The sequence below is a fragment of the Balaenoptera ricei genome, chromosome 14 (genome assembly GCF_028023285.1).
Source record: "Balaenoptera ricei isolate mBalRic1 chromosome 14, mBalRic1.hap2, whole genome shotgun sequence".
Lineage (NCBI taxonomy): Eukaryota > Metazoa > Chordata > Mammalia > Artiodactyla > Balaenopteridae > Balaenoptera > Balaenoptera ricei.
This window is the reverse complement of record NC_082652.1, coordinates 77,110,763-77,128,380: the sequence shown is the minus strand read 5'-3', so window position 1 is coordinate 77,128,380 and position 17,618 is coordinate 77,110,763. Positions and strand designations below refer to the sequence as shown.

The following is a 17,618-nucleotide window of genomic DNA, read 5'->3' as shown; positions in this document are numbered from 1 at the left end:
TTGAAAAATTTCTGGTGAAACTCTGCCTTTGAGAGTTTGGGAATTTTTTAAGGAGTATATTAAAATATTAGCTAAAGCATAAAACCACAAGTAGGGCCAATTAAACACATGTAAAATCCCAAGAAATAGTCATTTACTAACCCGCAGAAAATTGGGAGAGAGGAAAAATGTTTTACTTGGCAATTAAAGGTTTTAACTGTGAATATGCCTGTGCTTAAGTATAACCATATTTTGTAATAGTCTAATATTTTACTTCCCAGTGAGGGGCAGATGCATTTTAGAAGTGATTTTTGGAGATGGAAAAGGCAACAGGGATAGATTCCCCACACCGTTCCATTTGTTATTATAAAACACAGTTTTTCTAATTATGGAAATAATTGTTAACAGTAACAGCGACTGACGTTTGAGTACTTTCTAGGCTAAATACCAAATCGAGCACTTTACGTGCATCGTCTCACTGAGACTCATGCATGGCAATTGTTGAAATTTTGGAAAATGAATAAATGTCTGCGAATAACTGGGACTATTCTGTACATGTGGATTGTTAACTCACCTTTCAACTAAATGGGTTTGGATTTTTGCAATGTCATTTAAAACTTGTCCCACCGTGATCTAAATCGTTTTGCGCTGTCCCATTGTGTGAGGATGCCACAATTTATTTATATAGTTGCTAATCATTGGCTATCCACGTTGCTTCTGGGTTTTGTTTTAAATAATATTGGACAAATTCCTCACATAAGTATTTGAACATTTCCTAGATGTACACCTATGGTTATAAAAATTTAGATGTTCAAGGTGCTAGATTTGGTATAAAGCATGCAGCCAGCTAAATAGTTCCACTCAAGGCAACTAACACTTGATGAAAATATCTAACAAACTGTAACGTAAACGTAGAATATAAAAGATGTCTCCTTGGAAAGCAATTGCTCTTGCTTCAAAATTTCAGTAATTGTTGTACAAGTTATCCAACGTTGCAAAGGTTTGGTTTTCTCCTCTATAGAGTACGAATAACAATACCACCTTCACTAGGGTGATATAGGACGTTTCAAGGAGCCAATGTTTATAAAGCATTTCATGCGGAGCCCCACACACAGTTAACACTAAATAAACGTGAGCTGCCTTTATTAATGATACTGAGTACATGTTGGTATGAAGCTTATGTAAATAATGCCAGGCTGTATGTCTGTCCTCACAAAGCCTGGGGTATTAGTGTAAATATTTTCCTAATATAAATATAACTGAGGTTGTACTTGGCACTTATAAAGCGTCACTTTATACAGTGGTGTATACACAAACACAAATTTTAAATATAGGGAGTGGGTGGTGGCAGTTAGGCAGTAGGCTAGGATGTGCTTTCAAGAAGTCATTAGTAAAGTTTGAGGACCTAAGCTTGTATTTAAATGCATCGCAGAGTAAAAGCTCAGAATATTAGCGTTAGCAGAAACCAGGTATCTTAGGACAGTGGTTTTCAAATTTTGCCAGCAATCCACAATTTCCAAAAGAAATTCATTTCCATTAAGACCCACAATGCAAATAAATGCATATATGTATCTGTTTTGTAAAACTGTTCCCCAAACAGTACTAACTCTTTTTATGCGTGCTGTACTCTGATATTTTAAAATCTGTTTCACTTTATTTTAATGTTGGTTGTGAACCAATTAAATTAATTTTGCTGGGTAGAGACCCACGATTTGAAACACAACCTTAAAGCCTGTATACCCTTAAAAAAAAAGTTTGCAGCTACATTACTGTTGTAAATTCTCACCCAAGCATTTAATCAGTAATGAATGGTTTTGTTGTTATTTGCATGATCATTTGAACTTTGGGATCATTATTCAGGCATATTTCCATGTTAGTAAGTCAGGTTCTGTTAAAAGCATTGTGACCGAATGCAGGCAGAATTCAACCAAAAACTGGGTATGAGTCATGTTTCACTCTGGTTTCCCTTTCTTTTAAACCAGGTAGTTCCAATTTGCCAGCAGAATGAATACAGAAAGAGACTCAGAAACGACGTTTGAGGAGGATTCTCAGCCTAATGACGAAGTGGTCCCTTACAGTGATGATGAAACAGAAGATGAACTTGAAGACCGGGAGCGTGCGGTGGAACCAGAGCAGAATCGAGTTAACAGAGAAGCAGAGGAAAACCGGGAGCCATTCAAAAAAGGTAACACTCTGGGACCTGGAAATGAGGTACTTGTCCGTCCTCACAAGGGCAGTTGGCAACAGGTGCAAAGTACGGATGGTCCAGGAGGCATCTTCCTTCTCTTAGCTTCAGATAAAACTTGAAGCGCTTGGAAAAGTACACATTGTCCTCGGTGTGGTAGGGCCGGTGGACCATAGCTGACAAGTTCTGCAGAGAAAATAGGTCTTGCTTCGTGCCTATAAATTTAGAAGGAAGCTGAGTGTGGAAGAATTTGCTTGTTACCACACCCAAGAACCTTGGAGTCACCATACCTTTGGTTCAGTCATTTGTGAATATAAAAGGGTTTTGACTCTCCAGTTAAAAAAAAAAAAAAAAAAAAAAATTTATGGGTCTCCGGTCGCCCCAAGGAGCCTGAGATGCAGGAAACTGTGCTCCCTGCCTAGAATCAGGGCAGCTTCAAGGCAGAGTCTAGACCACGGATTGGCAAACGTTTTCTGTCAGGAGCCAGGTAGTAAATATTTCAGGCTTCGTGAGTCATACAGTCTCTGTCAAAACCACTCAGCGTTACTGATGTTTCTTGAAAATGGCCATAGACAGTCTGTCATTTAGGGTAACAGAACGTAGCTGACTTTTATGATTTTGCTTTTTCCCTTGTGGCTTTTCTATTTCATTTCCTGCTGGTTCTCCCACCCCGGCAAACACATGTGTTCTTTTTTTCCTTTGCTCCATGAGGAAGCTGATCCTTTTCTCTTTAGACCCCAGATCTGCTCCAGATTTCAGGTGGAAAATGTTCTCCTCCACGGTCCCTTGCATTCCAGCTAAATAACTTCAGTTTCCCATTCACAGAAATCTCCAGGAAATTGTTCTATTTCTGAATATTTCTCCACATGCACCTCTCCCCAGCCTCAATCAGAATAACCTCTGGTTTTATCTGGTTTCCCCAGAGCCTCTGTCATTGCCGATCTGCCCTTCCAGGCCTGCCAGAAGCCTGCTTTCCTTATGTCACTCCCTGCCCGTCTCTCCCTCCGGGATTCTGCTGCCTGTTAAGCTGTTTGTGTTTTTTTTTTTTTTTCCCCAACAGGTTTCACCTGTAGAAAAAGTGACAAAGCCTGAAATCCCGCTTACGTAATGATTCCTCCTGCTCTCTGGTCAGATGGTGCCTGTCTTCTGCCCTTCTGTGTGGGGACGTGCATGTGCCACAAGGGCCCCCTCCCACCACAGGCTCCAAAACCTGGGAAGGCCATTGTCTCAAGTCTATTGTTTTCCCATCCTCAGCTTTCCATATCAAACATTTAGAATTATCAGATCTTACTGCGGATTTCTGGCTGTAATGTTCAGCTATTGCGTATAAGTGCTTTCTGCCTTGAAGCAGCAGGCCCTAAAATCACGATAATCGAGCTACGGTGCAGTGGAATCACTGCCAATCTGAACAGGAATGTGGCGTCTGTCATAACACGTCCAGACCGGATATTGTTCAGGCTGAAGTAGCCTGACGAGTTAGAACGGGGAATTCTAGTTGATCGCCCAAATAGTACATCATGTGTTTCTTCCTCATTCCTTCTCCCACCGTGCTTCTAAGTTTCATATCCCTACCGTATGTGGGTATCTGATGAGCTGGCAGGGAATTGGCTCTGCAGTTCTCTAGGGGTGAACTTTGCTGTTGGTGCTCGGTGCCATGTCATCAGATGTGTGGTCCGGGACAAGGCAAAGGGATGGGGTTGGGTGCCTTCGGAAATGTCAGAGGGGCACGTAGTGGGCGGAAACTCTCACCTCTGTTTTTTTCCAACTCTGCCTTCACATTCTGCTGCCCCGGGCTCTTTCTGATCGTTCAGTTCACAGGTCATATTTCTCGTAGATTTCTACCCCCAGATCACAGGCACTGAGGGAGCTCGGACTTGATCTTGGCTCTTCAGAGTCTTTTCCAGTGGTGGCTTATATTTCTAGGGGAATTCGGTGTTTTTCAAAAACCCTTGTCAAGTGACTTTGCCTGTGACTTTAAAAAACATTATTATCATTATTATTAATTTCTTTTTGGCCTTGCCGCGCAGCTTGCGGAATCTTAGTTCCCCGACCAGGGATTGAACACAGGCTCCAGCAGTGAACGTGCCGAGTCCTAACCCCTGGATCGCCCGGGAATTCCAAAAACGTATTACTGTTCTAACACCTCTGTGTGCCCTTTCCAAGCACAGAGAGGGCATTTATTAAGTGCTAGACCTCTTTACTTCCGTTCCCTCGTCTGCCCTGCGTCCCCTATGGCCACTCTGCTTCCTCTCCCCGGCCTCCTCTCTCCCTTCCTCCCTTCTGTCTCTGCATCCCTCTTTCCCCCTCTTTTAATTTTTCTCCCATATTCTCACTTGGGCATTTTCCCAGTGAAGGTCAGTGTCACTCTGACTTTCCTTTTTAACTATAATCTGTCTGTCTTGACATTTTACGTGAAGGACAATTTTCTTCAAAGGATTCGCTTCTTTAGAACACTGGAGCGTGAGTCACTCTGCAAAGTACCATCCAGTTGAGTGACACCGGGGACCCAGGCCTATTACAGCAGAGCAATGTCTAAAAATGTGTGAACCATGTTCATTTTTGTAACCATATCTTTTTTTTTTTTTTTTTTTTTTGGGCCGCATTGGGTCTTCGTTGCAGTGCACGGGCTTCTCATTGCGGTGGCTTCTCTTGTTGCAGAGCACGGGCTCTAGGCGCCTGGGCTTCAGTAGTTGCGGCGCACGGGCTTAGTTGCTTCGCGGCATGTGGGATCTTCCCAGACCAGGGCTCGAACCTGCGTCCTCTACATTGGCAAGCCGATTCTTAACCACTGCACCACCAGGGAAGTCCTTTAACCCGATCTTAGTGCAGAAAATTGGTTTTCTTTTTTTTTTAAAAGATGCTTTAGCCCCACTGAGCTTTAGTCAGCGAGTATTTTGAGAGGCCATTGCAAGTGCTTTTCAGTGGAAGGACGTTTGTTGTGTGCTGTGAGAATCGAGAACGGGTGTAAGCCTGCTGTTAGAATGTGCCGTGAAGGAAGAAAGAAGCCCACAGATTTTACTAAAGTACCTTTACCCTTGGTTTCCTTTGAGCAACTGTTGACAAAAACGAGTGGGAATGTTTCCATCTGATGGAATGAACATTCTTGTTTCCTGAACACACAAGAACGGTATATCCCAGAATGTGTTCTGAGAAACCCTAGTTCTGCCAGATATTCCCAGACACAAAGATTCTGTGGTCCCTGAGACCAGAAACTCAGAATTCTTTATCCTTTTCTTGGAGTTTAAGGTTGTCCATTAGCATAAAATGATGCAAGAACGTTTAGACTTTAAAGAAGCCAGTTTAATTTTATTTAGCCACAGGTTCCTAAAATTCCTTGACTCTAGAATTCCTTGACTCTAGGTGGTTTTTTGGTTTGTTTGTGTAGCTTACCCCTCCACCATCCTGGTGTCCCCAGGTCAACTCCTTGGGTAATTCTATGCCAGTCAGGAACCAGCTTAGAGGTGAAGTCCTTGGGAATCAATAAGCGCTCTGCATTAGGGCGCCTTGGCTCGCTCTCGTGAGCCTGCGGATGGAATGAGAAAGCTGTGTCCTGCCTTGTTGGCAGCGTTGCTTTGTCAGTTAACTCTTCCCTCCTTCCGCGCTGGCTGGCTTACAGATACACTCACCGCTTCCCTGTCCTACAGCAAACTCTTACCTGAATCCTGCTTTCTGCCTCTGTCTGCTGTCCTGTCTCCTGTTCTCATGACCAAGCTTCTGAAAACCCATTTCTCTACCATCGCATCCACCCGTTCCCCCGGTCCTTCCCCTCCGTGGGCTGCCCCACCTCCCTGTGGGACACATTTTCTTAAAGATCACCAAGAACCCCAGTGCCAAGTCCAGTGAGCTTTTTGTCAACCATTCTCTTCCTACCTCTGTTTGCTCTGAAGCGCTTGACCTTTTTGAAAGTCTCTCCTTCGGGAAACGCTGGCCACCCTGGCAGGTGATGACACCTTCTTGTCTCAGCACTCCTCCTGTTTCTCCTTCCTTCTGGCTACTCTTCCTTCCACCCTTAAAATGTTCCCATTCCGGGTCATCCTTTGTTCTCTGTCTAGAGGCCTGCCTTTGGCAAGCTAATCCCCTTTAATCCGCTTCATGTACCGCATCTCTGTACATGACCCTGAGAGGCAGTGTGCACGGTGGTGAAGAGGGAGGATGCCGGGCACGGGCTGTGTGGATTTCAGCCTTGGCTTCACCACTTTCTAGCTGTGTAACCTTGAGGAAAGGACTTCCTCTCTCTCTACCTCAGTGTCCCCATCTGTAAAATGGACATGATATGAGTACCTACTTCATTGGGTGGTTGTGAGGATTAAGTCAGAAAATAAATGTAAAGGAATGAGAACAGTTTCAGGCATGCAGTAAATACTCAATAAATATTAGCTGTTATCACCCCCACCCATCATCTCCTCTCTCATCTTTCCATCATCAGATCTTCTTCTTGACCCTTCCACTTCCTTTTGGGATATTCAGATTCTCCTGGACCACCCCCCAGGCTGAAGCTGCTGAGTCACTCATTTTAATGGATCCTTCCATCCCCACATCTAAGCACAATGAGTGGGTGGATGGATGGAGAGGTGGATGGGCTGAAGAACAGTTGATTTCCCAGCGATGAGTTTACCCACATATTTAAGGAAACTTCCGGTGATTTAGTGCCATCCCTGCCTCTGCCATCTTATAAACCTTTCCTGTTAGTACAAGCTTCTCCAGCCTTCTCTTTTTTTTTTTTTTGCACATCTGTGGACAGTTATGCTGACCCCACCACCCTCAAGCTTTCCTAGGCTCCAGTGGGTTCTCAGATAAAACCTTAGACTGGGTCTCCGATAGTTCAGCGTACCTGCCGGGGGGCAAGGCATAAGAGTCTTCAGACAGAGAAGACAGAGAGCTGTAGTTATGGAAAAGTCCACCCACGCACACGCAAAGCGACAGGGACAAAGCTAAAGGTTGCAAAAATAGTCTCGCTCATGCAGTGACTTGGTCTTTTAATGGATTGACCTGTGGTTCCGCTCCAAGAGCTGTGACAAAAGAGTCTGCCCTGGATGGGGGTCAGGGAAAGCTTCCTTGTGGAAAGGCATGCCCGTGCTGTCAAGTGACAGACGAAGAAGAGTTAATTAGGGGCAGGGAGAGGAAGGAACCTCCCGAATAGGGGACCACATCCAGAGGCTCTGTGGCAGGAGGGAGGGTGGCATGCCTGCGGCACGTGGAGGAGCTGGGATTCAGCCTGGGGGAATAAAGATGCTCTGGGGAGAGGATTAGTGTAATCTCACTCCCCTCCATTTCAGCACCCATCACAGTGTAACTTAGAAACGACTGGTTTCTATTTTATGCTGATTGTACATTACCCATCTTCCAGCTAAACCTGTAAGTGCTCCAAGGACCAAGGTCCAATCTGTCTTATTCTGAGCCGGTGTCAGGGCAGCAGGCTTGGGGGGCATTTGTCGTAGAGGCTTGGTGGGTGTTTGTGACTGACAGCATCGGAGGCTTCAACAGAGGTATGAATAGGGAACCAGGTGAGCGCTTCAGAGGCCTTCCCTGGTCAAGGAAGGCTTCCTGGAGGTGAGGACACCTGCGCTGGGTCCTGAATAAGTGTGAGAGGCAAATTGATCCCCGTGGTCTCAGGACCTACCAGGCCGACGCAGCGTGAAGGAAAGCTCCAAGGGGCTGAGAGTTCAGGGAACTTCGAGTCATTCTTGGAGCTCAGTGATGGGGTGGGGCAGTGGCCGTGCTGAAGAGTTTGGCCACTTTCTAGAGGACCTCAGGGAGGCATGCCAGCAGTTTAGGCTGAAGAGAACGCAGCTGAGAGTGCAGCAGCGGTCTCCTCCCACCACAGCTGCTCCGTAGCTATGTTTCCTCCTCTCAGTCCAACCTCCATGGTGGCAAAAGACGGCACTGCACTGGGATCTGATTCCATCTCCTTTCCTTGGCGGCTCAGGCCCGAGTGATTGGGCCCCATCTCCCTCTCCCGACCGAGCTGGCTGGCTGCCTGCAGCTTGCAGGCTTATTCACGCGTTCCGTTCACCCTGTTCTACGCTCAGTTCCTGGTTCAGGCAAGTCTTTCCCTCCTCCACTACTTTCCATCCACTCTTCCCAACGACCAGAGCAGCCCCCTTCTCTGTGGCCGTCTCCTTCTCACCCTTCAGGGCTTGATATAGGCATCACTTCCTTAAAGAAGCCTTCTCTGACCCCCAGCCCCAGCCTGGAGCAGACCCCTGTTGTCTGGTCTCAGAGCCCCTTGCACTTTTCTTCATACCCCTGTGGGCATTAATGATTATGTCCTTGGATGACTGTGTGAAGTAGGGATGAAGCTTCCCCAGTAGACGGTTGGCTTCATGAGAATTGAGGCCATATCTGTTCCATCAGAGCACATAATAGACACGCAATAAATATACACTGGGTACATACATTTGTTTAGAAAGCCTACGTTGGCCGCAGTGGGGAGAAGGGAGTAGATAATAATCCAAGTGAGGATCAAAACCAAGATGGCCAGGACGCAGAGAAGGGGACAGATCATGACATATGTTAGGGATTTGACATTCACACATCCCATTAGATGGGAGCGTCAAGGGAAAAGGATGCCTGAGGAATAATTTCTGGCTTAGCTGCCCACCCCACCCTCCCGTACGCCCAGTGGATATTCCAGTTATCTATTGCTACATAAAACACAATCTCAACTTATTGGCATAAAATGACCATTTCACGATGTTCACAGATTCTGTGAGTCAGGAATTCAGATAGGACACAGCAGAGACGACTTGTTTCTGCTCTAGGATATCTGGGCCCTCAGCTATGGAGATGAACAGCTGAGGTGACTGGGGCCTGGAATCATCTGGAAGCTTCTTTACTCCTATATCTGGCATCTGAGCTGGTAACTCAAAAGCTCAACTGGGTCTTTCAGTGGGAGCACCTCCGCGTGGCTGGGCTTCTCCCAGCATAACGCTGGGCTGCCATGGGAGCATTCTAGAGGGACCACGTGGAGAACCAGTGGCCCAAGACATCAGAGTAGAAGCTGGTCACAGAATTCATGCAGCATCCCTTGTGCTACCTGCTCTTGGTTACAGAAGAGTCACTGAGGCCAGCCTTGATTCAAGGGAAAGGAAATTAGACACCTCTTCTTGATGGAGGCGTAACAAGGTCACGTTGCAGGATTGGAGATACTGTTGCAGCTGCCTTTAGAAGGTGCCTTCTGCCTCAGTGGATAACAGAGCTGTTTGTGGGCATAAGTAGTGGTGGGGGGAGCCCCTTGTAGGTCAAGGAGAGGGTTGTTGTTTTGCACTTGACCAGTTTTGGATATTTGTAGGAATTCCATTTGTGTTGCTGGGTAGCTGGCAGCTTAGAAATATAGGATGAAGTGGTAAGAAATGACCAAGAATGGTGCAGCATTTTCCCTGGGAACTGTTAGAATTTTAAATTCTTAAGCACGCGGTAATAGCACTGAACTTTAGTTCCCAGACTGTGTATTCTTAGGGAGAGGTGAGTTCAGTTTTAGGAGAGGAGCCCCTCCAGTGAGCATCTGCCCCCACCCCCTCCATAAGCACACAGGCACCCCCCGACCCTGGGCTCCTGGAGTACACGCTCACCCAGTTTGCATACCGTCTGTGCTTGTGAAGTTAGCAAAGACATGTGACTAATGTCCAGGAGAACTGAATAATTCTGATTCTACAACTTTGGAATTGGAGATGATTCAGACAGAGGCTTTAGTGTCATTTATCTTTGTTTTTGTTTTTTGTTGAAGGCCAAATAATACTGTGAGCAAGACCGTGCAGGCGATGCTAAACCACTTGCAGAACCGCTTCTAGGCACCTCTGGAGCACATGCCTGCGAGCAGCTGGCAGGCTAGGCACGCACATCTCTCGCTCCATGAGAGGTCATCCCCGAAGACCTGTCTTCTTGACGGGGTTGGGTGGCTCTCTGTGCTTGAAAATATAAAACTGCATTTGTTTAAAAAATCTTTTCCAACTCAGAATTTCATTGATCAAAATTCTGTTCAGGGGCAAAATGATCATTGGTCGACAGTATTTAAGGTGGAATGTTTAATCGTTAAGGCTTAAAGATATCACCACAAGAGCATCAGAGCACAGAGAGGAAGTTCTCTCTTACAACATAAATTCGGACCAGATGTGGCATCAACAAAACAAGGGCAGCTAGATCCCTGATGAAAGTGATATCTTCAGATAAAAAGACAGAATTAAGGGAGTTGATCTTTAGAGCATCCATGAATTTTTATCTGGAATCAAAAAACAGATTAAGCTAGTCCATTAAAATATGGAAATCCTAGGAAATCCAGGAAACATGCTGAGGAGCTATGTTTTCCACTTAATTTGATGCATTTTGAATTTTTGACCCACACCCCATGTGGAGATTCTACTTTGGCTACTTATTTTCTTTCTCTAATCAGCCATAAATTTCCTTCCACTACAGCAGCCTTAAGAACACCACAGGAACTGGTGGCTTGTAAACTAAAGGCTGTGTGGGGTGTTCCCGGCTGAGTGATTTGTAATGACGGAGGGGGTGGTGAGACTGCATTGTCTCACTTTATAGAACTTGCTTTTGAGCAGTGTCATTTATGACTGAACCTCAAGTGAGAAGCTCTTGCTCATGGACACCCAACTCAGCTATTGCTTTCCTGGTGCCACTTTGGAACCTGAGTCTCTAAAGTAGGTGTTTAATGATAGAAGTCACCTTAGGAGGACACTAACTAGGGTTTTTTTTAATATAGATATAAATTTATTTATTATTTTTGGGTGCATTGGGTCTTCGTTGCTGGGTGTGGACTTTCTCTAGTTGCGGCGAGCGGGGGCTACTCTTCATTGCAGTGTGCTGGCTTCTCACTGCGGTGGCTTCTCTTGTTGCGGAGCACAGGCTCTAGGCACGCGGGCTTCAGTAGTTGTGGTGTGCGGGCTCAGTAGTTGTGGCTCGCGGGCTTAGTTGCTCCACAGCATGTGGGATCTTCCTGGACCAGGGATTGAACCCGCGTCCCCTGCATCAGCAGGCGGATTCTTAACCACTGTGCCACCAGGGAAGTCCCCAACTCTAGGGGGTTTTAATCCTGCTGATGCATTAGAATCACGTGGGGAGCTTTTAAAACTCCATAGGTGCCTGGACCCAGCCCCTGGAGGTGCTGATAGAGTAGGTCTGGAGTGAGGCAAGGGGAGAATTCCACCAGGTTCAACCTCACATTACAGAATAGTCCATCGCATCCGCTAGTGCACCTCGTCAAGCAAGGTCTACCAGTTGGCCTCACGAGGGTTCTGATTAAATGCAGAACCTTGGGCTCTTCCCAGATCAGCCAATCAGAATCTCTTAACAAAGACCCTAGGTGATTAGTAGGCACATTCAAGTTTGGAAAGCACCATGAGAATAAAGATTCTCAATGAGGAGAGGGGCATTTATTTCAAAATCTAAAGTCCTGCCTTGCTCATACCCTGCAGTGTATTGCTTCAGTGACAAGGTGTACTGTAAGGAGGGTTTGTCACCCTCAGATGGATGTGATGGAGGCAGGAGAAAGGCTGGGAAATGGCTGCTCTTGAACAGTGGATAGCAACTCGCCTGCAGATTAGGGTCACCTGAGACTTTTGCTGGGTTCACCCCAGTCTAATGCAAAAATCCCTGGGGGTGGAGCCCTGAGCATCCGGATAAAAGCCCGGATTCCAGTAGAATCAAGAGCAACTCATCCCATGTCAAGGTGCATAGGAATTCATTGGGGATCTTGTTAAAATGCCCTTCTGGTGCCAGGTCTGGAGCATGGCCTGAAATTGCGCATTTCTAACCGGATGTCAGGTGATACGCCTGGTCCACACCTTGAGTAGCAAGTGTGAACAAGAGTGAAGTTGTGTGTTTTTTCTTTTTTTTTCCACAAGCAAACAGCAGCATTTGGCCTTTTGCTTTGCCTTCAGTCTATCAGTTTTTGAGTTTCTTTTTTTCTTTTACTTGGTGGTGGGAATGGGGTGCAACAGAGCTGAATGCTACAAACACCACATAATCAAGCAGATAAACTCGATAAAATCTTGACTCTAGTCTCTTACCTGCCCATACTTAGTGCCTTTCCCATTTTCTCAAAAGCTTTTCAAACTGTCACCACTCTCCGGAGGGTGCTTCGTAAGTCAAGAAACTCAAAGCTGTTCAAACCTTCATTCATCCTTCTCTGCCCCTCACCTTGGAGCCATCCTGCCTGCTCTACACTCCTCTACCATCAGCCATCCCCTCTCTTCCTGTTTCCTAATGCCCTCTTTCCTGGCCCCTTCAGTCTCCCCCCTCCTAAGAAACACCTCCTAATGAGCCCAACTCCCTTTAGTTTCTCATCCAGAAGAAATGTATTTCAATCAGGTCACCAGTGTGGTTTTGTGATCACCAAATCATTGGGCATCTATGCCCTTTCTTACCGGGCAGCTCGCTACTTGCCCCTCCTGCCTGTGCCCTCTCACTTCTGTTACCCACCATTCTCCTGATTTCTCCCTGAGCCTTGAAGTCTCTTTCACGGCTTCCTCCCCCTCCACCCAGTACTTACATAACTCTCTGCTCTTGGCTCACTGTTCTGCCTCCATACTCCCTTCCTATGTAATCCATTCACTCTCATGATTTCAACTAACGTCTGAGTGTTGAGGACCTTCAAATCTGTATCTTTGACCTGAACCTCAGCCTGGAGTTCCAGCTTGGTTTCTATAGCTCATGGATGGACGTTTCCACCCTTGTGTCCCTTGTGTCCTATGGGGGTCTTCAGTTCACCAGATCTGAAAATGCCTTGTCCCCCCAACTAGATGGATACCTCTTAAGTTCTCTAGCTCATCTGTGGCACCTCTGTTCATCCAGTCACCCAAACTAGGATCCTGGGGTCACTTTTTTCTCATTTTTATTTTATTTTTTTAATTTATATATATTTTTATTGAAATATATAGTTGACTTACAATGTTTCAGATGTACAGCAAAGTGATTCAGATGTATATGTATACATATTATTTTTCAGATTCTTTTCCATTATAAGTTATTACAATACAAGTTATTGAATATGGTTCCCTGTGCTATACAGTTGGTCCTTGTTGGTTATCTATTTTATATATAGTAGTGTGTATCTGTTAATCCCAAATTCCCAATTTATCCCTCTCCCACCTTCCCCCTTTGATAACCACAGGTTTGTCTCTATGTCTGTGAGTCTATTTCTGTCTAGTAAATAAGTTCATTTGTATCATTTTTTTAGATTCCACATTTAAGTGATATCATATGCTGTTTGTCTTTCTCCTGATTTCATTTTTATTCCCCATTCTTTCTCGCCCACATTTAGTCAGCTGTCCTATAGCTCTTGAATCTGTCTTCTCCCCATTTCTGTCCCCTTAGCCCTGGGTCAGGCTCTCATCAACTCTCCCTTCCATGACTGCAGTTGTCTTCTGCCTTTAGACTTCTTCCCTTCAAATGTATCCTGTGCACTGCTCCTACTGTGACCCGGGCAAACCACGGTCTGGCCGTGCCACTCCCATCCTGAAGCCCCCGGTGGATCTCCCCTGCCCTCTGCTTGCCGTACCAGGCCCCCTCAATCCACTGGCTCTCAGCTCACCTCCTGTCCTTCCTGTGGTCCCCTGACACCCAGCTCTTCACGTGTGAACCCAGGCCAGGCTGTTTTCTGCCTTTGTGCTTTGGCCACTGCTGTTGTATTTATGCCTGGAATGCCCTTCACCCCTCTCCTCTCCCTGTACAGGCATGATTTGGGGGTAGCTTTTAAGAGTCCACTCGAGAGGTACCTCTTCCAAAAAGGTACCTCTTGACGCCACCATAGCCTGGCCGGATTCACTGCTGCTACTTAGAATTCCTGTCCTGCCAAGGGCTTAGCTCTTTCCTTACATTTTCTTCCACATTATACATTGTCTTCACTCCTGTATGTGTTTAGGTATCTCTCCCGCCTACCATGGAGAGACAGTGGGCTCCTCAAGGTAGGGATTGTGTCTGATGGAGAGATGGTTTCCATTGAAATGAGTTCTAGTTCTACCTTATTTTTTGCTTTTTTTTAAATTGAAGTATAGTTGATTTACAGTGTTGTGTTAATTTCTGCTGTACAGCAGTGACTCAGTTACACATACATACGTGTGTGTGTGTGTGTGTGTGTGTGTGTATATATATATATTTTTTTTTTTCTTTTTTGTATTCTTTTCCATTATGGTTTATCTCAGGATACTGAATATAGTTCCCTGTGCTATACAGCAGGACCCTGTTGTTTATCCCTTCTATATGTAATAGTTTGTATCTGCTAACCCCTAGTTCTACCTTATTTTAAATTAGTGGTTCTCAAACTTGAGTGTGCATGCGAATCACCTGGGGAGGCTTGTGAAAACACTTTTTCGGGCCCATGCCTGGAAGTTCTGATATGACAGTTCTGGGGTAGTGCCTGAGAATTGGCATTTTTAACGAGTTCTCAGGCGACGCTGCTGCCACTGGTCTGGAACCCTCACTCTGTGAACCACTGCTACAAGACATGTCATGATTACAGCTGACCTGTGTTTTCTCCATCTATATGTTCTAGAGACTATGAGTGTACATAGAGGTAGAGCCTAATCTAGGAAGACCAGAATCCAAGACACCAGGGGGAGGAATTTCATTCACTTTCCCAGGCAGGGTTGATCTCATGATTTGTTAAATCTCACCTGTTCTACCCCTTGTGGCCTGTTGATGGTTCTGGACCCAGTTTAGAATGGAAGGACTCAGCGCATATATAGCTCAGTGACCGATATGCATTCGTGACCTGAGAGAGGTAGAGCCCCTCCTGGCAGCAGGGCTGGATGTGGACAGGACACACTTTTCTCAATACCATCTGCTTCCCCCTCCAACTTGACCCCCTCCAGGTCATGTCCAACCCGAGCCCCCAGGAGAACTTGGCCTGGATCACTGTTGGGTCATTGTTCCTCTCATTCACCTGTTCTGAGTTCTGGCCGTTGTCAGCATCCTGGGCTAGTTCCCTTCTGTCACTACTTTTATTCTCGCCTCTGTTTTGATCTACTTTTCCTATATTTTTGAAATACTGAAAAGTGCATAGAAAACAAATACATAGTTTAACAGATCATTATTAAGGTAGCACATGTGTAAGTACCACCCAGGTCCAGCACAGGAACATTGCTGGGGCTCCTGAAGCCCCACCCGTGTCCGTCCTACCCACCCCTTCCTGCTCCCTCCTCAGAGGTAACCTCCATCCTCATTTTTATAGTAATAACTCCCTTGATTTCCTTTATGGTTTTACCACCTACATGTATATCCCTAAACACTGCAGTTTAGTTTTGCATGTTTTCAAACTTTGTGTATAAATGGAATCAGACACTTGGAATGATTTGGAATGGAATACAGTATGTATTTGTGTGTGTGTGTGTGTGTGTGTGTGTGTGTGTATGGCTTTATTCTGAGATATTTTTAAGATTTACTCATTGTTGAATGTAGATGTGGTTTTTACCCGTGACTGCATAGGTTTCCATCTTTTCCTGTATGCTCTTCCCTTGATTTATTCCCACCCACCATCCCACTGCCTTTAGATAAAATATTAAACATAATGGCATAATGACCATAAGAAAGTCAAGCAACTTACGTATTTGATTTATATGTAAACCTATAAAGGGAAGGAATTGAACTGCAAACATATTTTTTTCCAAAGGTAATACGTGCACATAGAGCTGATGGTAAAAGGGTGCAGAATGAAAATGAAGTCTCCCTCCCTGCCTCTTCTGTGTCTCAGCCATGCAATTTCCTTTCCCAGAAAGAAGCCGCTGTTACCAATTTCTCGTATGTCCTTCCGGAGATATACACACACTCCTTGCACAAAGAATACTTACAAACATGAGCCCTTATATACCCATAGATACACATACACATAATCACATGTGTGCAAGTGTGTGTGCATGCATGCATTCCTATTGTGCATTCATCCTGTATGTCACATGGCTGAAAGCATGGTAGATACTCCCTGCTTTTATCACTTAGTGTAATTTGAAGATCTTCCCTATCAGTACACATAAAGGTACCTCATTCTTTTTTGCAGACCACATAGGCTTTCACTGTGTGGATGTTTAGCCAGCTGCTCTTGGTGGTATTTAGGTTGTTTCTAATCTTTCTGATAAACAGGGATGCATTGAATAGCCCTGAGATACATTGTTTCTTTATCCAAGAGTATATATACACTCACTCAGCGCGGCGCGTGTGTCTGTGTTAAAGTTTGATAGATATGGCCAAATTGCTCTCCGCAGAGACCACCTAAGAGGGCCTGTTTATTTTGCCATTATAGGATAAAAAATGGGTACGTAACTGAAGAATTGTACTTCTTTTTTGATGAACTTGAGTATCTTTTCACGTATTTAAGAGCCATTGAATTTCCCTGTGTATGAACGGTCTATTTGTCCTTTACCCATTTCTCTCTTGGGTTGTTTGTTTTTTTCCTTTCTGACACTAAACTTTTGATTGTTTAACTCTGCTAGTTTGCTGCAGCTTGTACCAACCAATGCAACTTTTTGGTTGCAGAGTTGTCTATAAATCAAGAGTTCAGAATCAGCTCTGAGAGGATGAGAGGCCAGGTGAAGCTGACTTTCTTTGCTGGATGGTGATGATCAAAGGACTTGGTGACCCTGGGAAAACCCAATATCATGTAGCCATATTTACACGCATTAAATACACGTTTACCTGATGATTTTTGAGCCACAGCTGGCTGATGGTAAATGCAACATGCATTGATGATTTTATTAGGCACAACCTTTGTTAGCTGATTTCTCTCTAGCTTTTAACCAAAGGGTCATATGGTGAAGGTGAATTTTTTGCTGGTTAGTGTATTACTTCTTCTCTTTTCTTGGTCAATATTTCCATTCTAGAAAATGGGGCAAGATTCCTACTTTTTCTATAAATTAGCCTTGTGGTCCAAGTGTCTAGTAAGGTTCTCTGTTTTAATTGGGTACCTGGTAAATGTTTGATCAAAACCACAAATTTCCAAGTGTCATGTTGCTACCTTCCTAAAGGCATGTGCTTTAGCACAGCATTTCTCAAACCATATTAATAGGTGTTCTGTGATTGTTAAAAATGTGCCTGTGGTCACATTAACTTTGAAACGATTGAATTAAATAAAATTAAATGTTTCTTTACTACCGGACTTCTCAGAGCCTTTAATACACCAGTGGGTCTATTGAATATCCAAGGGAGGGATGTAGGATGCTGTGTTTTGCAAATGTATTTGACCACAGAAGACGTTTCACTTTCTTTATGGTCTCTGATTGAAATATTCCTCAAGCAATTAGTGTGAAACTCAAGAAAGTATCAGGAAAAGGAATCAATTTCTTTGCCTGCTGATTTGTCTGAATTAGGCCAAACAAGGAACCTTGTTAGAAATAGGGTTATTGATTACTTGACTGCAATCATATTTCTGAAATTAACTACAAATGCTCCTGTGGTTAAGCTCAGTATATTGTAGACGAAGACACTAGGTACTTTCTCCAAGCTCCCCAACGTGTTA

General features: G+C 44.8%; 1 protein-coding gene across 2 annotated transcripts in view; it reads left to right on the top strand.

The window, feature by feature from the left end:
• The window catches only part of ATP8B1 (ATPase phospholipid transporting 8B1), a 110,947-nt gene that overhangs the window by 47,271 nt on the left and 46,058 nt on the right, over nucleotides 1-17,618 (top strand). Inside the window, exon 2 of one of the 2 annotated variants that reach the window (XM_059894617.1) lies at nucleotides 1,962-2,164. In XM_059894617.1, the coding sequence (XP_059750600.1) occupies nucleotides 1,984-2,164 (181 nt within the window). In that variant the 5' untranslated portion in view covers nucleotides 1,962-1,983. The remainder of the gene's footprint in view (nucleotides 1-1,961; nucleotides 2,165-17,618) is intronic. The other variant, XM_059894618.1, reaches the window with a different exon arrangement.